The sequence below is a fragment of the Saimiri boliviensis genome, chromosome 8 (genome assembly GCF_048565385.1).
Source record: "Saimiri boliviensis isolate mSaiBol1 chromosome 8, mSaiBol1.pri, whole genome shotgun sequence".
Classification (NCBI taxonomy): domain Eukaryota; kingdom Metazoa; phylum Chordata; class Mammalia; order Primates; family Cebidae; genus Saimiri; species Saimiri boliviensis.
Genome location: NC_133456.1, coordinates 87,116,124 through 87,141,721, shown reverse-complemented (window position 1 = coordinate 87,141,721; position 25,598 = coordinate 87,116,124). Strand labels below are relative to the sequence as shown.

At 47.0% G+C, this 25,598-nt stretch overlaps 2 protein-coding genes across 5 annotated transcripts in view; both read right to left on the bottom strand.

Annotated features, from left to right (window-relative positions):
- Positions 1-2,105, bottom strand: part of RAD18 (RAD18 E3 ubiquitin protein ligase) — a 103,437-nt gene extending 101,332 nt beyond the window's left edge. For both annotated transcript variants that reach the window (XM_074404857.1, XM_003927112.4), the window contains exon 1: positions 1,960-2,105. In XM_074404857.1, the coding sequence (XP_074260958.1) occupies positions 1,960-2,010 (51 nt within the window). In that variant the 5' untranslated portion in view covers positions 2,011-2,105. The remainder of the gene's footprint in view (positions 1-1,959) is intronic.
- Positions 2,106-10,311: 8,206 nt separating this feature from the next.
- The window catches only part of SRGAP3 (SLIT-ROBO Rho GTPase activating protein 3), a 260,739-nt gene continuing 245,452 nt past the window's right edge, over positions 10,312-25,598 (bottom strand). For 2 of the 3 annotated variants that reach the window (XM_003927107.4, XM_003927108.4), the window contains exons 19-22: positions 24,008-24,188; positions 22,597-22,746; positions 20,199-20,526; positions 10,312-15,646 (exon numbers count right to left, since the gene is read on the bottom strand). In XM_003927107.4, coding sequence (XP_003927156.1) covers positions 15,233-15,646; positions 20,199-20,526; positions 22,597-22,746; positions 24,008-24,188 — 1,073 coding nt within the window. In that variant the 3' untranslated portion in view covers positions 10,312-15,232. The remainder of the gene's footprint in view (positions 15,647-20,198; positions 20,527-22,596; positions 22,747-24,007; positions 24,189-25,598) is intronic. The other variant, XM_010337846.3, reaches the window with a different exon arrangement.

Genomic DNA, 25,598 nt, shown 5'->3' with positions numbered 1-25,598 from the left:
ACATAATTACAAAAATACTATTAAGTTTTTGGGGTTACAGATCCCTTTGAAAATTAGATGAAAACTATGGACTCTATTCTCAGAAAAACATATATACGAAAATTTTACAAATAACTTGAGACTCCAAAGTCTTTCTATGGATCCTAAGTCAGGAACCATGCATTCTGAGTCAGACTTCTATTAGAAGTAATTTTAGTCAGATGCACTTCTGGGATCTGATAGTTCTTTGTCCCTGGAAGAGTTCAAGCAAAAATTAGGTGAGAAATTGCCAGGTATGTTATAAAAGAGTTTAAAATACTGAAGGAGGCTGGTTTTCAAACCTTAAGATTCTATGATTCTAATGTGAGAAAAAAATATGGGCTCAATCGACTCGCTGGTTGAACAATCACTGAACACTCTGTGGTACCAAACTCTGTATTCAGTGCTGTGGTGAGATACCAAAGTCAGAGAAGACATGGAACCTGCCTCTAAAGAACACTGAAATTGTGGGAATATGTAAAATATGCTTAAATCTACAAAGCAGGAGCTTTACAGGTTAGAGTTCTTTCACTTTCCTTATCCAAGTCAAGCTTCATGACAACAAATTAAAAGGGGAGAGAAGCACTTAGCACAGTGCTAATAATAATATTAAAATATATTCATTGAATGCTTACTACATTCCAGATACTTTCAATCAAGCAGCAAATAATACTTGAGCACCCACTTTCTGTCAGGCACTGCATTAAGCACGATGAATAAGCCTGCAGAATCTGCACCCATATACATGAACTCATTTATTTAATCAACCCTATGAACTGTTTATTTTTGTCTCTCATTTATAGTTGAAGAAATTCAGGCTCAGAGAGGTTAAGTTACTAACTGAAGGTCACACAGCTAAGAGGCAGAGACGAGATTTCACCCAGGACCATTAGAATTCAAATCTGTGCTCTTTTCCAGGGCATCTTGGTGCCAAGCCCATCACAACTTTGAAACTACTGCTTTCCTGGATCCTTTCACAATGTCAGCTTCTCGTCACGCAGATATCTCAAGTCCCCAAGACCTCTAGATATCACGGGTGACAGCAGGAAGAACAAGGCCTTATACTTATTTTAGCCTTCACTTAATTCTAAAGACAACTTCATGAGCCAGTGGGAGAGATACTATAATCCCCAAGACTACAAAACTGAGGAAGAGAAAAAGGCTATCTTAGCCACTGTCAGAAACAAAAATCATCACAGAGCAAAAAGAAACACCAAGCAACTGACTTTTAGCCAGCACGGCAAAGTGCATCTGCTCTTGAGCAAATCCAGGGCCCACCACTACTGTAAATGGAAACTGGTTTGCCCTGCCGAAACAGAAAGGCTACAAAAATAAGTGTTATTTAACTGAAATAATTCGATGCAATGAAAGATTACAGCTGAGCCTTGATCTCTGTTTAAAAGACAGAGAGATGAGCAATTGTTAGAGAAGAGAGGACGTGTGAGGGAGGCACTGGGGCAGTATGTCGGTACAAACCAGCACTAGGTTTATTGAGAATAATCAGAAGAGCCTGTAAAGGAGACTACCTGCTTGGCTACGTGATCACATACATGTTATTTGATAAAGTGTCCACCCAAAATCATGTCCGGTGTCACTGTTTAGTGCTTGACACAAAGTAGGCTTTCAGTGAAGGTGAGCTGACGATGTCATTGTTTAGAACAACTGTTTTTCTCGATGTTATCGTTCGGATTGGATCGCAGAATATCTGGTTCCATAAGACTGTTAACCTCAGCTCACCAGGCTTTTCCTTGTCACTTGTCAAAGGAGTAAACTGAGACCCAGAGCCACGCGGTCGGCTAGTGACAGAGCAAAGCCGGGTACTACGGCCCAGTGCGACGCTCGCGCCTCATCCTTTCTCCTCAAGGCGAGGACATCCTCCTCAAAGGGAGGGACCGCCCCCCGCAGGCACCCGGGAGCCCCCAACCTCCCCGAAGCACTCACCTTCATAACTGCCAGGCCCGGAGGCCACCGAGGCTCGGTTAGGGAGTCCATAGTCGCTCCTGAAGATGCTGGAGTCTGCCACCCAACTAGCCTCCGGCGCTCCAATAACCACTCGAAATTCCCCGCGCTATCGCATTACGTCACAACCCGCGACGCGCCTGAAGCAGGCGCGGAGCCTGCCGGAAGTTGTAGTAGGATGTGGGCGGGGCGCCGCTGACGGTGCTTGTACTGCGCCTGCGCTGGGCTATATCCTCTGCTTTCTCGACCCTATCGTAGCACTTGGGAGGTAGGTGTTGTCGTTGTCCGTTTACACAAGAGGAAACTACGTCCGAAAAACTGGATAGAGTTTCGAGTCAGATTCGAAACAGGACCTCTGGGCTTTAAATGGGAGCTCTTGCTTTTATTCATATTAAAATGTTAATGTACAGTTTTTCTTTTTCTTCAGAGAGAAAGCACCGTTAACTTTGGCAATTAGCCTTCCAGATACTTCCTATGCAAATTGGCAAAGATTCTTGGCTTGACCAAACTTTAGTCAGGCTCCTGAACCTTCTCCTAGGCCAATCTGTGTACCTCCTGATAACATCCAGTTTTAGCAAAAAAACTCTGCTAAATCAAGTTAGCAATATTCCCACCCTTGAATCCTTACCCTTGATATTCCCACCAAGTTAGCAAGAATCTAGGAAGGGGCATTTTGGAATCCATATAGGCTCATGGCAAAATCCGAATATCCCACAATAAAAACTAGAAACAAGCTATCTGTGAAGATGCTTTGAGATGTGTGGATTCATCTCACAGTTGAAACCTTTGTTTTGATTCAGCAAGGTTGGAAACACTCTTTTTGTAGAATCTAGGAAGGGGCATTTTGGAGCCCATTGAGGCTTATGATGAAAAACATGCCCCACGTGGTCCATGCACTGATTCATTTCACATATATTTTCTGAATGCTTACAACAGGCCAGGCACTCCAGCTTTCTTGGGAAGCAGGCAGAGATTAGATTGTTATGGTTATCTTACAGACGAGGACACTGAGGCTCAAAGAGCTTAAGACTTCACTCCTCTGAGCTCTCTTCATAAGAACCATCTGGCTTCTAAGCCAAAGCTGTATTCAATTGATTTTTCCCAGCTTGCACCCAAATACTTATTGGGCAATAATATTAATACTAATAGCATTTAGAGAAAGGACTTTAGTATCCGTATGGGATACTAAAGTATCCAGTAATAGCTGGCATTTATTAGGCATATGTATGCAAAGCACCATTCTAAGTTTTTTACACATATGCACTTATTTGACTTACTCACAGGGCACCCTGCTGGTAGTGGAAGATGAAAGATTTGAACTCAGACAGTCTGGCTCGAGAGTCCATATTAACCACTACAGAATATTCTCATGAGGCCTTCATCATGAGAACTGAGTCTTAGAGAGGTAAAGGAACTCATATAAACCAGTTTGTCACTGGCATTATCCAGGATGGAACCTAGGTCTTTTAACCTCAGACCAGAAGAAATCACCCACTGATACTTTTTTGAGAAACAGTTATGCAAGCCAAGTCAAGGGGCAGAGCCAGGTCTGAGAATCTCAGGTTGTTAGACCTAGTGGGACTCCCAAAAGGAAGATGAGGAATAGAGGTTTACGGTGCCAACCCCCATCCCCACACTTTGTATCAGCCAATCATAGAACGGCATTCAAATGCATGCCAGGCTGAGCTGGACGAAGTTGCATAGTTCTGGATGCAGGGGGAGTAGGGTCTTGGAGAGATAAGGGAAAAGTATCTCAGACCAGGTCCGTGGCCTGAGTGAACCAGTAATTGTTTTTTCAGAATACTAGTCGGACAAGGTAATTAGATTTTTCTTTTCCTTTCTTTTTTTTTTTTTTTTTTTTGAGACAATCTCACGCTGTTGCCCAGGCTGTAGTGCAGTGGCGCGATCTCAGCTCACTGCAACCTCCGCCTCCTCGGTTCAGGCAATTCTCCTGCCTCAGCCTCCCGAATAGCTGGGACTACAGGCATGTGCCACCACACCCAGCTATTTTTTTTGTATTTTTAGTACAGACGGGGTTTCACCATGTTGGCCAGGATGATCTCCATCTCCTGGCCTCATAATCCGCCGGCCACGGCCTCCCAAAGTGCTGGAATCCCACCGCGAGCCACCGCGCCCGGCCCAATAATTAGGTTTAAGGTGACAAATGGCTGGGAAGGTGAGAGAGGAAGAGAGAGGAGATGAGAAAAAAGAAAGAATGGGGAAGAAGAAAGGGAGAGAGAGAAAAGACAGGGACAGAAATGTACTCTTTGCATTCAACCGTGGAGACAGATTTGGAAGGAGGCAGTACTTGCCTTGGTCCTGGGGCCAAAATTTATCTCCCTTTCTATGGAGAGCCTCCAGGACAGGACCCGGTGCCATTCATCTCTGAGTGTCTGCCAATAGCTGCTGGGTGAGGTTGAATGAATGGAGGAATCTGACTCAGCCCACATTCCCATAAATCTTTTCCTCCCAGGCTGAACATTTCTCTTCCTGCCATCTTCAGCAGCACCCAGGGAGATAGATCCCATCAAGCCCACTTCTGGGTCCGGGAAGGAAAGTTCAGGAACACAAGCACACATTGAGCTCAGGAAAAGGCATTTGTCTTGGGTGTTTATCCAACCCTGGGAACCATTCTTCTTTTAACAAGCTGCTGTTTGTATGGACTTTCTCCTTCTGTGGGATCAATAAAGATACTCCTTATTCAGGACTAAAAACAAAATGTTCCATGTAAAATAAAAGCAGGCTAGTGTTCAGTGGAACCTTCTGTGGCACACAGCACACAGTGAGGATCCAGAATAGGGTGGCCAGATAAAACACAAGTTGCTCAGTAAATTTGAATTTCAGAGAAACAGCAAACAACATTTAGTGTACATCTGTCCCAAAAATTGCACACAACATACTCATATTAACCAATTATTGGTTGCTTACTTGAAATTCTAACATTTAACTGGGTGTCCTGTATTTTTATTTGCCAAATCTGACAACCCTAATTAGGGAGACGTTCTCCCAACTGAGTGTGGGGCCTGCCCTGGATTAAGCTGGGTGTCTTTCCAGGTAACTCACCCAGGGAACATGTGCTAGATGCCTGCTACACCCATGGTGTCTTTCCAGCTCACTCACGGCTGTGCTAGGGCACAGAGGAGTTGGGATTAGACTTGCCTCTCACCCCAGTCTCTACACATACACACACACACACACACACACACACACACACACACACACAAATACAAAAAGTTAATCGGTCATGGTGGTGCACACCTGTAGTCCCAGCTACTCAGGAGGCTGAAGTGGTAAAATCACCTAAGCCCAGAAAGGCAAGGTTGCAGTGAGCCGTGATTGCACCCACTGCACTCTAGCCTGGGCAATGAAATGACACCCTATCTCAAAAAAATAAATAGAATAAAATAAAAAACATACAGGAGTGGACAGCAACCAGTGAACTGAAAACTCAAAGAAGCAGTCAGGCAAACACTGGTTATGGGGAATTTCACCAGAAAACAAGCTCAACCAATGGTGACGGGGCATACTCTAGAAAAATTAGGAGATGACACTCATTAGACCGGAGGTTGATTTGAACAAAGCAACCTTTAAAAGACATTTTTGGAACAATCAAGGAAAATGGAATGTGAATTAGGTAACATATTTTATTGAGAAATTGTCATTAATTTTATTTGGTGTGGTCATGGGATTGTCATTATTATGCAGGAAAATGTCATTTTTAGAGACATATGCTGATATGTTTCAGGGTAAAATGTCATGGTGTTAGTGATTTTTTTGAAATTCAAATAAGAGGCAACACAAATTCATAAAAATGTGAATAATTTTTAAAACTAGATGATAGACATAATGGGTTAACTATGCTATTCTCTGTATTCTGTACATTTGAAAGTTTTCATAATAAAAATTAGAGGCTGCTTACCCACCCTGCCATCTTACAAATGACCACATGAGGGCAGCAGAGTATCAGGCTGAATGTGGGCTCAGGCTTTGAGAGGGAAATGCAGACGAGCAATCACCCCATTCATGCATAATTTATTTACTTCTTATCCTTTCTTCTAACCCATCATTTAGTGAGCACTCTGCAGGGTCCTATGCTGGGCCTATAGGGTACAAAATGTCGAATTCACCCAATCCGAGCTCCTGCAGCCACATGTTTAATTTATGTCTGTGTCTGGATGCCAAGGAAGGGGTGGTGACCAGAAACCTCTGTCCCGCTGAGTCTACCAGAAACACAGGTCTCTCTACGTTTGGCATCACGGGAGTTGAGACCTTGACCAATATGTTGGAAACAAAGAAATCAATGTGGGGAATGGAGAGAGCTGGCCACTCACGCTGTGTGAGTTACCTGCATTAGGGTTTACCACTTATCTACTATGATGTTGGTAAAGTTACTTTACCTCTGTGAACCTCACAGGACTAATAGTAGTTTATATCTTATAGCTTTCCTGTTGCAAGAGAATAAGATTGTCTATTAAAATTGCTTAGAACAGTGCCTAGCACATAGTAAGTGCTCAATGAATATATTTACCTATCTATATAGAGAAAATGGTGAATGTAGCTTTGGGACTGGGGCACTGGAATCACCACTCTCCAAAAGGCAAGATCACAATTATAGCAGCTACATTTCTTGAGGGTTCTCTGTGCCAGATGCTGTCCCAACAGCAAGCCTACAAGGCAGGGCTGTTACTGTCCCTACTTCAGAGATGAGAAAACAGAAGTGTTAAAGAAATTTCCTGAGGTCTTTCAATGGGAAAGGCAGGAAGCCAGGATATAAAACCCAGGCAGCCTGGCTTTGGAGTTCTCATTCATATCCACCAGGGTCGTTGTACTTCTTTTTGGGGATCGGTGCTGTGGAAAGACAAAACATTTACGTGGCGATAAGGATGCAGTCCTGCAGTCAACTGGGACCTGTGTACTCGGGAAGGGATGCGAGAATGTCCAACATCATGCTATGAATGTGTTTCTCAAGAAAGTCCTCTGCAGACTGGAGCTCTTGATAAGCTCGCTGGACTTTGCCTGCTCAGCATCTTCCTTTCCTCTCTTTCTCCCGCCTCCATCCCTCCCTCCCTTCTCTCTCTCTCTCTCCCCGCTCTCTCCTTTCTTTTCTTTTTCTTTCTCTCTCTCTCCTTCCTTCCCTCCCTCCTTCCCTTCTTTCCTTCCTTCCTCTTTCTCACTCTGTTGCCCACATTAGAGGGCAGTGGTGAGATCACGGCTCACTGCAGCCTAAAACTCCTGGGCTCAGGTGAGATCCTCCTACCTCAGCCTCCCAAGTAGCAGGAATTACAGGCTTATGATACCATGCCTAGCTCAGTGTGTGTGTGTGTGTGTAGTGACAGAGTCTCACTGCATTACCTAGACTGTTCTCAAACTCTACCCTCAAGTGAACCTCCCTCCCTGGCCTCCCAAAGTGCTGGGATTACTGGAGGGAGTCACCACACCTGGCCCCAGCACCATTCTTCCAATAATAGAACTCATCTCTTCCTTTTGGGAAACGGCCCTTACCCTGCTCTCAATCATGTGGTCAGGCAGGGCTGATCTCAAACTTTGGCTCAAGACTGGACAAGTAACCAGATCTGTTCAATGATAGTAAGACCTACCCTCCTTTCAGTGATTGGTTCATGGTAAGCATGTGACTCAAGCAGGGCCAATCAGAGGCAATCCTGGGACTCTCATTCATTGGGAAAGAGATACAGTTTTTTCTGCTGGTATAGCTAAGAACTAGGACACAAGCCTAGAACTGCTTTGGGCCATGTTTGCCATCACTTGGGAAGAGTCAGCCTGAGAGTGTAGTGTGAAGGAATGCAGAGCTGAGAAGTGGAGAGACCCAACCCCATTGACATCCTTAGAATACTTGGGCCCAGCCTGCCTGAATACCATTTTTATCTCTGGACTTTTCATACAGATGGCGCAAAAAGCATGCCTTGTAATACAAACCAGGCTAAGTTGGGTTGTTGTCACTTGTAACTAACCAAGTCCTTAATACGTTTCTTGACATCATGGTATAAAGCAAAAGGGCTACGCTATTTATCAGAAGATTAACGACCTCTAAGCACCAATCTAGGTTCAGTTACAGCAACTGGCAAATGAAGAAGGAAAATCTTGTTCCAGAACAAGGAAAAAGGATGACAGAACTCTGTGAGTTACCTGGGAAGGGAGGTCTGCAGCTGTACGGCACACAGGGGCCACTGATCTCCGTATTGGGAAGAATTTGAATCAGCCTCTCAGTGGGTTAGAAGGACTATGTGTGCATGACTGGATGGAGAATGAAAGCAGAGCTGGGAGTCCAGAAACAACACTGAATAAGGACACTCAAGGCCCAGCAACACTAATAATAATACTTCCTCTGACTGAGCCTGGTGTCTCACGCCTGTAATCCCAGCACTTTGGGAGGCCGAGGTGGGCAGATCACTTGAGGTCAGGAGTTCAAGACCAGCCTGGCCAACATGGTGAAACTTCCTCTCTATTCAAAATACAAACAATTAGCTGGGCACATGGATGGTCACCTGTAACCCCAACTATTTGGGAAGCTGAGGCAGGAGAATTGCTTGAACCTGGGAAGTGGATGTTGCAGTAAGCGGAATTGTGCTGGATTGCACCAGTGCTCTCCAGCCTAGATGACAAAGCAAGACTCCGTCTCAAAAAATAATAATAATGATAATAATATTTCCTCCTCCTGCATCAGCCCTCAGATAAAGAGAAGCAGGTTCCCTGTAACCTGGAATTCATGACACAGCATGGTGGCCCCATGCAGCACTTTAATCCACTTTAATCCTCAATTATCACCCAAGCCCTCCATTGTTAAGAAGTGGCTGTAGTCCAGAGCCACAGATGATGAATTATTATTATTATTATTATTATTTTTAGACAAGGTCTCACTCTGTCACCCAGGCTGGAGGGCAGTGGCACAATCCTGGCTCACTGCAGCCTTAAATTTCTGGCCTCAAGTGATCATCTTGCCTCTGCCTCCCATGTAGCTGGGACTACAGGCATGCCCTACCACACCTAGCTAATTTTGCGTTTTTATTTTTTTTAGTAGAGATAAGATCTCACTCTGTTGACTGGGCTGGTCTCAAACTGCTGGCCTCAAGAGATCCTCCATTGGAAAGTTAACACCTAATGCAACAGTGTTAGGAGAGGGCACCTAATAAGAGGTAACTTGTTCATGAGGTTCCACCCTCATGCATCAATTAACGTCATTGCACAGGAGTGAGATTTTTATCATGAGAGAAGGTTACAAAAGAGTCTGCCCCCTCATACTGTCTCTTGCCCTTCTGCCTTCCACCATGAGATGACGCTAGCCAGATGCTACTATCATGCTCTTGGACTTTCCAGCCTCCAGAACCATGAGCCAAATAAACTGTTTTTCTTTATGAGTTACCCTGTCTGTGCTATTCTGTTACAGCAACAGAAAATAGACTAAGACCGTTTCATAGCAGAGGAGTGTGGAATTAGCAAGAGACCAACACTGAGTGATGAGTGTTTTCAGTGGGAATGAGTCACTGAGGCTGCAAAGAGACCCTTGCATGAAGATCCAGCAGAGGTTTCATCAGAAAGGACAGGTCCTGGAGTATTCCTTGACTGCAGTAAGCAGCAAGCGACCTTCATCATGAAATCCTGCCCCTAATCCTGCTATAATGAGTACAATGCTCAAATGAGAGGCAGTATAACAAACTTATAAAGAGCATGGCTTTGGAGTTAGGCAGACTGAATTCAAATACTGTCTTCTCCATTTCCCAACTTAACCTTGGGCAAGCTGTTTAGCCTCTCAGAGCCTCAGTTTCCTCATCTGCAGGACAGAGTATAATAACGATACTTACCTTCAATGGTCTATTGAGAATTAAATGAGAAAATACAGGTAAAGGGTTTAATCTAGTGGCTGGGATAGAAATAAGTGGTCAATAAACAGTTCACAAACACACACCACTAAAAACAAAAGTCCAAGAGGCTGTATGACATTTGTAGACAATGAACACCAAAATGTTGCATATGCCTTGGTGTATCAGTACCCAGCGACCTCTGATAATTTATCCTAAACTTCTGAAGACACTTTCTGCAGACGAAAGCTACTACTCCCAACTTGCCTTTGCTTTGACATTTCCAAACCCCATTTTCCCAGCAGTCATCCTACAGTTACCTTCTTCAGTTAGCTCTACAGTGGAAGCAGTCCTTCTTGTAACCCTGACCTTCACCTTGTTGGATTTGAGCTAATGGACATTTCAAAGGTGGTTCCCCAGGGAAGCAGGCAGACGGTGTGGACTGGAAGATGGGGACTCTTCCCAAGACCTCTCCACCCCTGACATAGCACCTCACCCTTTCAAAAACCACTGGAGCATGTTTGAGAAAAGTTAAGCTGTTTTTATTTCACAGGATAGCTCCACGTCAAACCAGCAGGCACCATCAGAATACGCGACAGAGGATCCAATCAGACACTCTATAGGACGGGCGTTTGGTCATAAGGTAGAGAAACGATATCCAGAAGAGGGCAACATTTATCATCACGTGGGGACAAGCAACCAGCAATTTCCTAGGGTGGTTTTGGTTTGTTTTTCCTGTCACAATTAGGGGAGGAAGGAAACCAAAGGAAACGAAATAGACCAGCCACTCTGAAGCAATCAGAATCAAATCTATTGCCAAACCATGTAAACAGTCACACTGCCGGGAACAAGGGCCTGGGCAGAAACCCTAGCCAAGATCTACTTCCATCTAAGGAAGGAAAAGTGCACTCTGGTTGTTCTGGTTCAAGGAACAGCTTTGTTATTTGCCGGCGACAGTTCACACAGAAAGGAGGTGTCAACAAGGGGGCAGCGATGGCCACGTGGCCAGTCCCAGAGGGACAGTGGGACACTGGCAGATCAATCTCAGGGAGGCCAGGAGGGCTTGGACCTGACAGTAAAGTCCCTTCTCTTGGCTCCCCTGGGCAGCTCTGGATATGTGGGGAATGCTCTATGTGGCTGCTCAGAGGAGAGGAGACCCCAGAGAACCGGGGAAGTTGACATGAAATGTCAGCATTAGCTCTGCACAGCAGAAAATCAGCTCGGCAACACCTCAACTCACCCCTTTCTGCCTTTCCTCCCTGCCACCACCCCCACTCCCAGCCCATCAGGGGCCACCCCCATGGTTGTGAGCCAGCCACTCTTCTTTCCGGGTTTCTCAGGAGAATGAGGCATTTGCTCTACTGTGGAACCATCTGGATGCGTGAAAAGTTAGAAATAGAAAGACTGAGAGGAAGAACCATTACCCGAGTCCTTGTGTTTTTCCATTAGCTGTGTACATGCACTGAGTGCCACATCACGACCAGGTCATGAGAAGTCCTCCGCATGCGTGCCTCCTGAATGACAAAGAAATATACCCAAACAAGGCACTCCAAGGGACTCCAGCAGAGAAGAAAGCCCCACATAAAGGCCCCTTCCCACACTGGCTCCCCTTCGTGTACCACAAACCAGTTTGAAGTGTTTATAAGGCAGATCTCTGAACTGCTGGTTCCAGCCGATAGCCAAAATATGGCTCAATTTCCCTGTGTCTCTTCCCACTCAGATTTCTTCATTGAATAGAAACCTTTCATCCCTTGGGAATCCATTTCTCCTGACCCCTGGCCTGGTGACTTCAGAGAAAAGACTCCCAAGTCTAATTCCCAAGCCCACAATTCCCTCCAGTTGTGCACTCTGTCCGGGGTTCAAAAGGCGCTTCAAGGTGAGAAATCGTTAGCACTGAAACAAGGAAAGGCAAGAATTTTTCATAGAATCCCACAGCTCAGAGCAGCTCTTTAAGAGGAAAAGGGAATAAAAGCGGAGAGGGTGAGTGGGGTAGGAAGCACAGCTTGTTCTCAATTTTATCCAGAAAGCTCTTTAGCGGCAGCTGGGCCACAAGGCCCAGGAAACTAGACCAGGAATTAATTGTCTTTGGTCAGTTTTAAATGAACAACTTGCTGGTTCATACCTAAAATAGACTGAACATCGGTTATACATAAAGACAAAAGGCTTGACCTCAGGATAAGTCGAAGGTTAAGCAATCATTCCATGAAGCAAAAAAAAATAAAAATTGAAAATGCCCGTTATCAACTAACTGATCAGTACGGCTTTCAATAATGGTGATGAACAAGTAGGTAAACACCACTTCCCCTTGTACAATTGGTTATATTGAAGACTACTAACTAGGTTACTACATTTCCCCCACACGCACTGTACAGTTAGGTTTCTGGTATTTGTTTTTACATTGATCTATCTACTAGGTGCAAAGATTTGGTGAGTGGCATTGGCTAAAATTTAATTGTCGCCTTTTTTAAAATTACAATTTCACATTTGAACAGTTACTTTCCAGCATTTAAGCAAATACAGCAATATAGAGTGGACTAAAACAGGCAGGAGTCAGAAAGAGAAAGCCAATGTTCAGTGAACGTTGATGGAACTGAGTGCTGTGGAGGGTGCCTGAGACATGCATAGTGCCAGATGAGGAAGTGGGAACAGGGGAGGGGGCGGGGAAGTATTTTCCCACTTGGCCTGCATCAGGGCCCAGATTTGGGGCTGGATGAGTGGGGAGACGTCTGCCATCTGCGTGTGCGCATCCCTAAATGTGAACTCATCAGCCATTTTCCAATGGAAAAAAAATAGGTGCTTGAAGAAAACAGCTAAGCCTCTGCCTTCAGAAAATTCAGTGAAAGGCAGATCCATTTTCAGTGAGAAAAAAAACAAAATCAGTCAATTCAGAGAAAAATCCACACAGTCTGATTGGTGTTATGTATATCAGGCAACAGATTTGTCTACTCTAATTGTTGCCTTTCTTCTGATAGTTGCAGCAGAGATTGCTATATTTTGCCTGGGAGGCTACCGGATTTAGGATCTGGGAGTATCTGAAGGGTAGAAATCAGAAGTCTTGTGTCCTGACTGGACAGCACAGCGTCCAGCATGCAAACACATGACTTTTAAGAGCCTGACACAGCCTCTGCTCTTAGCCAGCTGTCAAATCTCGGGCAGGTCAAAGCACAGCCTTACTCTCTTAAGCTGTAAAATGGCAATATCTTTCTGTGCCCCAAGGCAGAAGTTAAAGAGAAGCGTGCATTCTAGGCCTAACGAGGGAGGTCAAGTTTGACACTGGCCTCTCCCTGAGATCCTTTCTTTGTTCCCTTCCTGATGCTCCTTTTCACTGTGGGGTGTCAAGTCCAGTCCTTCAGACAAGGTAGAATGGCTTTACCCTCTTAACACGTCCAGGTGCCAGTGACTTAACTAGGTCCCTCCCTTTGGGTGTATTTACCTTTTTGTGGGGGACCAGAGGAGAGGTCACCGCTTAATCCAATGGACTGAAATGCTAATGATGGAATCCAGGGCTCTTATTAGGATGGTAGGAAAATTCCACTGCTTACTTCTGAAATGCCATTGAGAGGTTTCAAAAAGAAGGGCTGGAGGGTTCTCATCTAAGACTTACCTTACTAATGATAGTCACAAGAGCACTGTATTGATTCAGTGCTTTCCAGTGTACTTAGCTTGCTCACTGCCATTTCACCTTTATTATCCTATTTTATGAGCAGAAAAGCCAGGCTCAATGAGGTGGAGTGCCAAACCCTAAGTCATAATGCTCCTAAGTGCTCAGGGCTGGGACTCAGACCCTGGGCCTTTTGATTCCAAACTTTAGTGGCCTCGAGAGAGAGGAAGCTTGGGAAGAGTAGGGAAGAGCCTCTGGGTCTGGCAGGAGAGGGTAAGTAACCGTGGCCCACAAGGCACACAGATTTGCCCCTGTGCCATTTCATTATCCAGAAACAGCTCATCTCTGGAACTGATCAGAAGAGGAGGTAAAAAGGAATCAAAGGAGAGCGACCTGGAAGGGCTTCACTCAGCCAAGAGGCAAAGGCCTTGCTGTTACACGTGAAGATCATGCACCCATTCCTATCACCACATTTTCATCTACACTAAATGTTCTGGAGGGAGTGGGTGAAGGGGAAGGGAAGGGAAGCTATGCCACTTGTATTAACTCAACCGACAGTGTCCTCTAGAACAGAAAGTGCCAAGGACTGCCCCTCCCTGGCCCCAGTCTGAACTGGGCGCTCACGGCTCATGCGTTTCATGCAAGACGGCACCAGCCACAGTGCGTCACAGCCTGATTTAAAATGAAAACGATGTGACTCAAAGCCTCCTTGCCTGTTTAGTTCCAAATCTGACACAGTATAATTAGTAGAACCAGGAAAAGAAAAAATTAAATATTTTGAAAATGATATAAGTTAAACCTCTATAGTTACCACAGATTTATTCCTACAGCGTTTCTAGGTTTTGAAGTATTCCACACCACTGTATTTTTATTTTTCCCTTTTTCCCAACCACATGTAATACTTTGCTACGATGGGGCGGAGGTTCTCACTGTCCCCTGCCTCTACACACAAACACCAGGATGTGGTGGTCTGGGGTCTTCTCGCCAACTTTCTCCCGTGCCTTCGGGGGTACAGTTGGCCTTTGGCCTCCGGGTGGAAGGGCAGGGTCTCTGGGGTGTTCGGGGGTGGAGATTTTCTATGAAGGGTTCCCCACCTCTGGGAGCAGCCTGCTTGGGGGTACTGCCTGCCCCACCCTTCCTTGAGGGGCAGACTGTTCTGGAAGGCCACAACTTCTGGAGACAGTGGGAGACTGTTTTTGTTTGTGTTTTTCTGCAGGTTAGTGGTATATTGCTTCATTCGCAGTTACTATGGGCCTCTAAGTTCTCCCAGAAAAGTCCCTGCAAATCCCACCAAATAACTCGGCAGGAGATGTTTGGTGGCATGGGTCTGAGGTAAATCTAAGTTTCATAAAAAGAAAAAGGAGATACTATATACACTTAGTGTGTGTCCAGATCTAGTATATGTATATAGATGCATAAATATATATATATACACACACCTACAGACACATACATACATATATATGTGTATATATGCACACGTCGATATACACACACATATAGGTATGTAGACAGAATGTCGAGAGAGGAAGTTTCCAGTGACGATATGCGGGAGAAGCCACATCGCATGTCGCCTGGATGCTAGGATAGGCTGCGGTTGGGGCTGCCGGAGCTCCTGCACTCCTCTGAACGTCTGCGGACACGCGAGAGGTCTGTGGGATTCCCATGGCTGGAAGTGAGCTGCAGCCAGCGCCTACCTCAGCTCTGCACAGACACACCCTCCCAGGCTGACCTCTGCCCTCCAAGGCCAGGGTCACCGGGAAGCACGTGGAAGCCACCGAGGCCACCCTGGGCCGTGGCGAGCCACAGTGGGCCATGACGGGGCGGCCCATCCTGCAGGTCACATGGTGCCCGACTTGTCCGCTGAGCTGTTGGGGAACATCTTCTCGGTGGGCGTCACGGCTGGGCTGCCCACACCTGAGCTGCTGCTGCTGCTGGACCGGTGCTGGACCACCGGCCGCACGGGCCGCATGGGGGGCGGGCGCAGCTGGGCGCCCGCCAGACGGGCAGACAGGGCTGGCTTGAAGGTGGTCATCATCTCGGTGGAGGAGCTGCTGCTGCGGCGCATGGCGGCATCAGGGTCGCGGATGACGATGGTGTGAAGGGGGCTGGCGGGCTCCGAGCTGATGGGGCCTGGAGGGTTCTTCAGGGGCTCCAGGGTGTCCAGCACCACATCTGGCGCCTGCTTGACCGTGTTCTGCCTCTCGAGTTCCCGCAACTCGTGCAGAGCTGTGCTCATGGTCTTCTCGATGTCCTGGGGACAGAGGGAACTGGGGTCAGCAGCGTCTGGAGGCCTGAAGCCAGGTCCTTCCTGTCTGTTAAGCAGCTTCCCTTCTTAGGGAGGTTCCCCAGAAGCCTTGCGGCAGGGATGGAGATTAAGTCCTCAGGGTGTCTTACAACACATGAGAACCAATGTGGCTATCCCCTGCATACTGCCTTGCACAGGAAATAGACTTAATAAGGGCAGGGCAGACTACAGATAAAGAGGGGAGGCTCTGGAGTCAGACAGACACAGATTCAAATCCCGGCCTTGCCACTTCCTTGCTATGTGACCTTATGCAGTTCCCTCACCCCTCTATGAGCCTCCAGAATCCTCATTTGGAAATGGCAGATAATTATAATATGGACCACAGGGAGTTGATAAGTGCATTAAACGATACAGTCCCTGTGAAGAGAATGGCCTGACCCCTGGCACAGAGTAAGCACTCAAAAATAAAAATGACAATAACAGTAGCAATAATAGCTAACACTGAGCACCAATCCAAACCCTGTCCCCTAATAATTCATTTAATTCTCACACTTCTAAGGTAGGATCCACCTTTATTCTCATGTCACACACAAGGAAACTGAAGCTCAGACTGGTTAAGTAATTTGCCCCAGGTCACACAGCTAAGTAGCAGCATAGCCCAAGCTGAAAGCCAGGCAGTTCAGTTTTGTTTTGTTTTGTTTTAATCCTTGCTCACAAAAAATTACTTGGAGATTATGTACCAGAATGTTCACAGTGCTCATCCCAGAATAGAGGGTCTGCTACTCTCTTCTCTGTATTATAATCAGAAATTTTTGTTTTTTAAAAAAGTGGAAATTTTAACAGGCAAGAAAAATCTCCTTCTGCCTACATAATTCCTGAGGATGTTATAATATCTTAGAGCTCATCAGGAGGAGAGCACGCTGAAGGACTGAGAGAGAGAGACCCCCTCCCCCACCCCCACCCACTCAGGGCAGCCTAGGCTCACCATGCCAGCTTCCCTCAGCTCCCATCCCCTCATGCTCAAGGCGCTGCAGTGGCTGGAAGGCAGCATTTAGCCAGGAGCCCATGGACAGGGCACAGGGCCCCAGAATTCTGAGTAAAAAGACTCTGTGGCCAGTTGCTGGCTGTGTGACCCCGGGCAAGTCTTGATCACTCCACACCACATTTTGTTCACCTACTACAATCCCAGAAGTTTACTGTAAAGATGGGCTGAGATAATGGATATGATGTAGCTTTGCAAACTGCCAGACAGTGGTTTTCAAAATGTTCCTAGCCCAAGAACCCTGCAGGTTTCCATGACTGTTGACAGGGATGCCTCCACATCTGACAGACATGAGAGGACCTGCTCTGGCTCAGCCAGGTCAGAGCCCAGCTGGCTTGGCCATTGAGGGCATCGTGATGGATACTACCTAAACCACCACTGGTAGGTGCTATGCATAACCTCATGGAGCCATGATGACTGTTAAGACATGCTTGCTTTATTGCAAATCCTAAAAAATATGTATGAGTCTGCTGAAATGGATGGAGTGGGATCCTGGAAATGCTGGGGCCAGACCCTTTCTCCACCCTGGTCTTTTACATTCTCTCCTTCTCCTGTCTGCAGGTGGCTTCCTGCCTGCCCCAGGCCCCATGGTAGGCTTTAGTCTGGCTTGGGTCAGGGCCCCAAGCACTTGCTTCCCTCACTGTCACAGCCTATCCTTTTTGTTAGGGGACTATGGACGTCTGGCTAATGGCTAATATTAGCTTGTATGCTTCTCCAGAATGTTTCATCCCTTGCTCCAGAACACCAACAACTCTAAGAAAGGGTCTTTTGTGCCTTATCCAAAAGAAGGCACTGTGGGAGCAATTCTCTGCAGGAAGGGAGGGAAGGCAGACCTCTCCCCATCTCTGCTTTGTGCCAGCCCTGCAGTGACACAGCCTGCTTTCCTGGAGCCGAGCTGCCCTGTCATCATCCACTCTGCTTGAAGGAAGCCCCCTACTGACCTCACTACTCTCTATTTGCTCTAGTGCAGCATATGCTGCAAGGTGAATCTTTAATAAACAAAATGTAATTATTGCCCTTCCACCACCATCCCCCTCCCCCCACCCTCCACCACCACTACTCTACCCCAGCAGAGGGAACAGAAAGACAGAAAGCTCAGAGAAAGATCAGCTGAGTTGTTTAGGCTACAGCCTTGCATTAGTCCGAGAGGTGATGCTGTGAGTCTCCAGAGCGGAGCTGCAGAGAGGCCCTGCAGGGACTGCGATTGCTTTTCATCTCCTCCCCAATTTGATCTTCCCACTTTTGATGGCCATGTTGCAAGTTCCTCAAGCGGCCTCTTTAAGTGGGTTCAAATCTAAATCCTAAGGGACATTTTGAGACCAGAGAATTTTAGGTCACTCCACCTACTACTTGGGATGCTTCAGCTGCCACGCCCCTTTGCAACGTGCAAAGTCAAGGGCTCATTAGAGCCAGTGCTGAGGCTGGAAGCTCTCCAGTGGCACTGGGCTATTTACGTATCATTTATTATAATTCCTCATTTGACCTCTGTTGGTGAAAGGGGCTCTTGGATGGCAGGTGTCAAAATAGAGAGGGTGCAGATCCCTCAGCAAACCGAGAACACATGCAGCAGACCCCATGTGCATTCTGGGGGCTGGTCTTGCAAAATGCTCCATGGATAAAGGTCAATGAAGTCTGGGATGTGGGGCATGCCCTGTTTTCTTTTGTGGAGATTCACAATGCACATCTTTTAAAGCAGCGGTCCCCAAACTTTTTGGCCCTAGGGACCATTTTCATGGAAGACAATTTTTCCACAGACAGGGATTAGGAGGATGGTTTGGGGATGAAACCCTTCCACTTCAGATCAGGCATTAGATTCTCTTAAGGAGGACACAACCTAAATTCCTCACATGCACAGTTCATGATAGGGTTCCCGGCCTACGAGAATCTAATGCCACTGCTGATCTGACAGGACTCGGAGCTCAGACAATAATGCTGGCGACCCCTGCTCACCTCCTGATGTGCAGCCTGGTTCCTAACAGGCCACAGAACCATCCATGGCCTGGGGGTTGGGGACACCTCCTTTAAAGGTTTTATAAGGGTCTTACAGATAAGCCACTCAACTCTGTCACAGCAGCATTCCACAAACCTTGCTGACCACAGAACATGTATTCCCTATGTCCCTCCTAGCATCCTGTGGAACTACTCTGCTGTGAGACCTACTTTCAGAAACAGTGCTCTAGACTGCATTTCATTCATTATGTAAAGAGCCCTGGGGCAGGCCTCAGGCAGCCTATCCCCTATCATAACTGGTAGAACTTTCTAGACTGGTAGAGTTTCCAGATGGTGGTGGGTACTAGGGTGAAGTTCCCACAAGTATGGGTGAACTAGCAGCTGGCATGCCTCCTTAAAAGGCACTGATCTTCAGGGACCCCTTGGGAGTGAGCATGGGGCCAAGCTAGAGGCTGCTGGTGTGAACAGGAGTACTCATTGCTAGGTGAGCTGCTTCTGTGTTGGGTATTCCCTGGAAACTCTGCCTGGCCTCCCCTAGAACACAGCTCACAGCTCCCACCTTTCCTCCTCCTCCTTTTGAACAGGGATGCAAAGGTCACTCTCCTTTGTTTGTGAGTAGAATTCTTACAAACCAGAAGGTTCTGACTGTCTCTGTTACCTTATGTGGGAGAGAACACTAGGCAGAGAGTACATAATGGGCCCCCACGGCAAATTCCAGAGACAAAAAAGGGGGAAACTTTCAAAATGTGACAGAACTGTCAAAAACACATGAAACCAGCCATGCAAATTGTTAAACCGACCACAGTTCTATTCATTTGGCAAGTGTAAAAATCATATAGATTTTTCATCCAAATACAACAAAATAAAAACAAACAAAAAACTAACCCTCTAAGCACTTGAGAAGAACCTGGAACATTCTCTTGCAGCTTCAGCTGTTTAGTTCTGCTTACCCTTTGGGTCTCAGGTCAAGTCCTTCCCAGAGAAGTCTCTTCCTGCCTAGGTGCAATCCTCATATTTTAGGGTCTCAAAATACTGTGGACTACTCCTTAAAGGCATCCAACGCAACCACTATTTCACAGCTGTGTGTGTGTATTGGTTGATCTCTCTTTCTTCTCTAAACTGTAAGCTCCATGTGGGCAGGGCCTGAGTCCATTTTAGGTCTTTACTGTACTGTTGGTGGCAATGGTGACGGCCACACAATAGATGTTCAATCAATATTTGTCAATGAATGAATAGATGAACAGAGAAATGAATGAATAACTGAACCATATCATTCTGTGTAGTGACCTGCCATTACCCCAACCTCATAATGTGGCCAATGCCCTCTCCAGCCCTGGACACTGGGGCTGTTCAGCCTCTATAGGAATTCTAGCAGTGACTGATCCCAACCAGTCTCCACTCCCAAGGGAAGCACAGTATGGGACAGGGAAGCCATTCATTTTCCCGTTCTCTGGCTTAGCCGTGAGCCTGGCATAAAGGCCAAGGTGACTCCCCGCTCCACGGATTCCCACCCTGCGGCCCTGTGGGGCTCTTGGCTGCCCAGCCTGCCTTCCCGCTGGCCCTTACTTCTGCCAGGGCCTCGGCCTCCAGGGACTTGTGGTCCCCTAGGCTGCTGTGCCTGGTGGAACCGCACGTCGACCTCATCGAGTGCCCTTCGGAGAGCGCCTTCTTGTCAGGGTAGTTGATGCTGCCAGCGCTCCCAAACGTCGCCATCCTCCGCTTCTCAGGGCTCTCGATCCTCCCCCGGTTGAGGGGTATTTTGTGGGGGCTGCTGGGGCAGGCAGCAGCCCGGGGTGGTGTGTCTATGCTGGGGCCCAGGCCCCGGGGTGGGCTGTGTGTGTCACCCCCACTTCGGCGTCTGGGGATGGCCGCTCCATCAGATCGTAACCGCACTCTGCAAAGGAGCCAGGGGGCGAAGGGCATGGGGTAGAGGTCAAGCCTGGCAAGTCTCAGAATGGGTGAGCCAACCCCATGCCACACACTACATGCTATTCTAAGGAGCAGGTACAGTAAAGCCTCATTCAGCCAGACCCCACAATTCCACAATGAGAGGCCTGGCTCAGCACACAGCTCACCAGCAGTGGGAGGTCTAATGTGCAAACACAAAGGCATTTGGAGCACAGTGCTTCCAGGCCACAGGCAGCAGTGCTGCCCACAGCAAGATGCATCTGGTCTACATGCTAAGTCAAGGCCTACAGGATTCCAACTCTGGAAATGCTTTGGTGATGGTTAATTGGGCTCATGATACCCTCTGAAACAGTTCAGACATTTCCATGATTCTGAGGGGCTCCTAACTGGTCTGAAGCTTTGAGGCTTGACTGTACCAAAGTAACCAGCACCCTTCAAGCACAGGAGGGGTCCCCTGGGAACCTCTGACATTGCCACCCAACCCCCAATCTCCCCAGAATAGGGCTCGTTTTATGAGGCTTTTTTGGATCCTGGAAAACTAGTCATTCAAGAGTAAAGGGCTGCATGGCTGGACAGCCCTTTTGTGCATCTGAATACCTTTACCAACTCAGGGAGGCTCTGGTGCAGGGAAAAGGAGAGTAGGGTGTGTTTCAGGAGGGGGAGTTCTTGCTCTGTGTCTGCTGCATGCTTTTCTGTGTCCTCTCTCAATCCTACTTTATTAATCTGTTAAGTGGTTGTAAGTAGGATCCTTTGCCCACCCTTTACCTTTGCTTCAAGCGGGTTTAAAAGCACCTTGAAGGTAAGAGGTTCTATACATAGGAGATTTTGCTGCATTCTACAGAGGTCACCAAAGAGTCTGAAGGGAGGGGAGGCTAGAAGTGGTGATCGGGGATGGAGAGGGACCACGTGTTGGTAATGGATCATGACTAGAGACCAGCAGTGATTATCCTAGTGCCACCAGCCAAGCTAAGCAGTGTTTGTGGGTGCCCCAACAGGACCAAAGCATAGGTACTGGAGAGGAAGCAGTATGTAGAAAGAAAGAACAAGAATGAAGGAGGCAAGGGAAGGACGAAGGACGAGGGAGAAGAAAAGAGAGGCAGAAGATATGGCCCTCCAAGAAGTCAGGGGACCATAACTTTTTTGTCTAACTACCCCAGCCTTCCACTTCCCTGCCCTTCCCAATTCTACCACAGGGCCCCTGAGCTATCTGCTGAACTGAACAGAATTTGCAGAGAAGAGGAATCAGGACTTTTGCTGAAATAAATTAATACATTGTGTGTTCCCATTGTGACTGATTTTTTGGGGGGTCTATCTGCAAATCCCCACATGTGTGGGTTGATCACATGACCCCTCCACTGAAAAAAAACATGGAATATGACATTTTGAGAGTGTGACTAAAAAGGCAGTGAGAAACTGTCAGTTTTGCTTTGCATTTCTTATTTCCTCATTAATTTTTTTAAATAACCAAATACTTTGGATTATACCTGTTCTCAGAATGATGTGCACACCTCCTAGTCTGGTAGAAAGGTCATGTGACACAGCCTGCCCCACACATAGGGAGTGAAGAAATTGGCAATACTGCTCCCACCGAATAAGTAGGTGGAGTCGAGTGTCAATTTCCTTCAACACATGAGTAGGTGTGAGTTTTCTGTTTATGTAGCGCATTTCAGGGAATATGTGAGCTTTACATTTTTAAATATAACAACTCAGGTCTACAACAGAAAGCTGGAAGGAGGTGCAGGAACTGGAGAGAGGCAGGAAAAATACTTGCCAATTTGTATCTCTCTCTCACACGTTATTATTTTCAATAGAAAAGCACTGAGTTCCCAACACATGTCTTTCCTTCTCTTCCTCCCTGCAAGGCAGGCTGGATGGTTTTATACCTGGCCTTCTTGGGCCAAGGACAGCCGGCCCGCCCAGTGTGCCCATCACATCTTGTGGGGAACAGGCTGCTGCAGTAGCCTCCTTCTCTCCTCCCTGCCCTTGTGCTTCTCCCAAATCAGACATGAGCAGGCTTGGCACTAGAAGGGAAAAAAAATGAATCCCTGTTTCCTACCGGCCCATCACCCCCCCAAAGCCGTAATCCGAGATGTGCTCCGTGGGGGACTGGAGGTCGTTTTTGGAAGAGGCCTTGTCATCCAGCAGTGGCCCACTGCTAGCCTCGCTGTCAGCCTTCTGGCTCAGGCTGTCGGAGAAGGCATCATCCCTGGGGAGAAGACAGACGTGAATTGGAGGTGCCTTCCCTTGGAGAACCCAGCACATACAACGCTCCCTGATACGTGTCTGAGGGGCCGAATTAACACACCTTATGGTTACACTGTGCCCACAGCGCTTGCTGAGCCACTGCCCACTGGGTGCCTTCCCACCGCACATGCCCATTGCAACACTCCTGTTCAGTTTCTGCAGCAGGGACCCTCTTCTGTCCCACACCTACCTCCTCCTTTTTTCTATTCTAGGTTCATTCCCAGGTAGCTCCAGGCTAGGACAAGCTAAATACTGCAGGGTGCGTTGGAGAAATGGGGGGATGGAGTCCACAGGCCTAGCACCGAGGGCTGAGTGCTGAGTCTCTGTGTGACTCTGTGGGAAATGGCTTGCGGCTAAGCAAGGGAGGAAGAAGCTGCCTCTGCCCCTTACCGCCCCACTCAAGGCTTGGGCCATTGTGAGGTGGCTCACAAGCTTGCTGGGGTGCCCTGCCAGGATCCTTCCACGTTTCTCTGCCGTTGCCACTTGTCCCTGGCCTCAGGGCCCTCCACTATGGTGTTCCTCTGGCAGTCTGCTTGGCCCTGGCCTTTTCTCTGCCTGAGACCTCCTCTCTCCCATCAAAATGTGGGTTTTTGATCCTCTAACCTTAAGGCTTAGCTTGGTGGCTGCAAATATGGTACATCTGTTCTGCCGAGCCTGACCAGAGCTTTCGGGGAATGTGTGCATTGGAATCTTCCATGGCTTTCAAATGAATGGGAAGTGCAGACTTTCTGTGATAGGACTAGGCATTTGGGACACAGGGGCCTTTTTTGTTAACTCCTGAAATTATTTTTTAAAAAATAGTAACCTATTAATCAGAAACAAGGGCATGGTTGTTTCTGCCCATCCCCCAAGAGAGCTACCTGTGGAGTATAGAACAGTAGGCAGGGGAGGCCTAGAAGGTGGAGGCACATGGCAGGAACCCCTGGATACTGAAAGCCATGGTGGGTGATGGACACCCTGGAGGCTGTCAGCTGCATCCGGATGAAGGCCAGGGTCACCCAACACTGTCTGTGTGTATTCAGAAGGAGGAGCAATTTGCATATCTGTTAAGTGGATCACCATTTAAAGGGAAGTTAGATATTACCCATTCTTACAGAAGACCAAGCATATGGTATTAAGGAGAGGAAATCGCTGGCATACAAGTTAGCACTCCCCTACGGTGCTCATTCCAGATATCACTAATCTATTTCAGCATTTTTCACAGAAGCCCCGACTCCACTCACATGTCCTGTACAACTATGTACTGATGGGGGATGAGTCCATCCACACCATTGTGCCGACCCTCCCACCAGTCCTCCGAGGCACGGTGGTACAGGAGCAGCGAGGCCCCTTTCTTGAAGGACAGCTCACGCGGGGACCGTCCCATGTAGTCAAACTTGGCGATTGCTTCAATCTGCTCCACTTCTGGAAGGAAAGGGAAAGAACATCTCTGAGTCAGCAGAGGGGCAGCTCAGGAACCTCATTCAGATGGCCCTGGCTTCTTTGGGAAAGGACAGACAGCACAGCTGATGAGAACATGGTCAGAACACCTGGTGGGCTGGGGCTTGGGACCCTGGGGTCCTAGACTCAGATCCATTCTCTACTCTGCAACCTCAGGCAAACCATCAAACCTTTCAAAATGTAAAGAGAGAGCTGACACCCTCATTTTCCACTGCCCTTCTTGTTCACTTTTTAATGCTCATTAAGACAATATTGTAGAATTTTCTTTGTCTTCTACCCCTTAACACAAGTTCTATTAATATTTCTATGTTTCCATGAGCCCTTTTCTTGTCCTTTATAATACTTTTAGTCATTTTTAATCTTTTGAGAGGCCACATTGTGCATGCGGACTCTCATCTGTGCAAAATTGAATACAGGATTTTTAAGGATACCCAGACTCTTCAAAACTCATTGTTAAGCACTGAATTGTGTCTCTCCCAAATCTATATGTTGAAGCCCTCACCCCAATGTGACCGTATTTAAGATAGGTCCTTTAATTAATGTAAATGAGGTGATTAAAGTTAAATGAGGTCCTAACAGTGGGGGCACAATCCTAGGGCTGGTGTCTTTATACGAACAGGAAGAGAGGCTGGGCATGGTGGTTCATGCCTATAAGCCCAACACTTTGGGAGGCTGAGGCTGGAGGACACTTGAGTCCAGGAGTTTGAGACCAGCCTGGGCAACATAGTGAGACCTCATCTCCAAACATTTTTGTTTTGATTAGCTGGGCATGGTGGCATGTGCCTGTGGTGCCAGCTACTCTAGGGGGTGAGGCAGGAGGATCACTTGAGCCCGGGAGGTTGAGGCTGCAGTGAACCATGATCATGCCACTGTACTCCAGCCTTAGTGACAGAGCAAGACCCTGTCTCAAAACAAACAAACAAACAAACAAACAAAGAAACAAAAGTTCTTGTACAAAAGCGCCTAGTTTAGTACAGATATTCATCAGGTATTCAGTTGACAGCAGTTATCATGACTGTGATTATAATTATTAATGGATTTTGCCTATGGGATGGCTCCAGAGAAGAGATGTAAACTGCACGGAATTTAAGTGGTTTGCCTAAAACCATATAGCTAATGATATTTGTGGGAGACTTTGTGGAGAGTAGGGGATTGTGCCTATAATTTATTCCACCTGTGTTACAGTTTCTACTCTAAGAAGTGCCCATACGTGGTAGAAAACTGATTTTGTATAGGTATGAATGTTTTAATATTTTAAAGTAAACAAAAAGATGTTTAACATTATAATTCTTTTTTTATTTCAATGGAACAAAAGACTAACAAAGCAACCCCTGCTCTCTCCAGCCTGCAGATAGCTTCCCCAGGCTGAGCTTT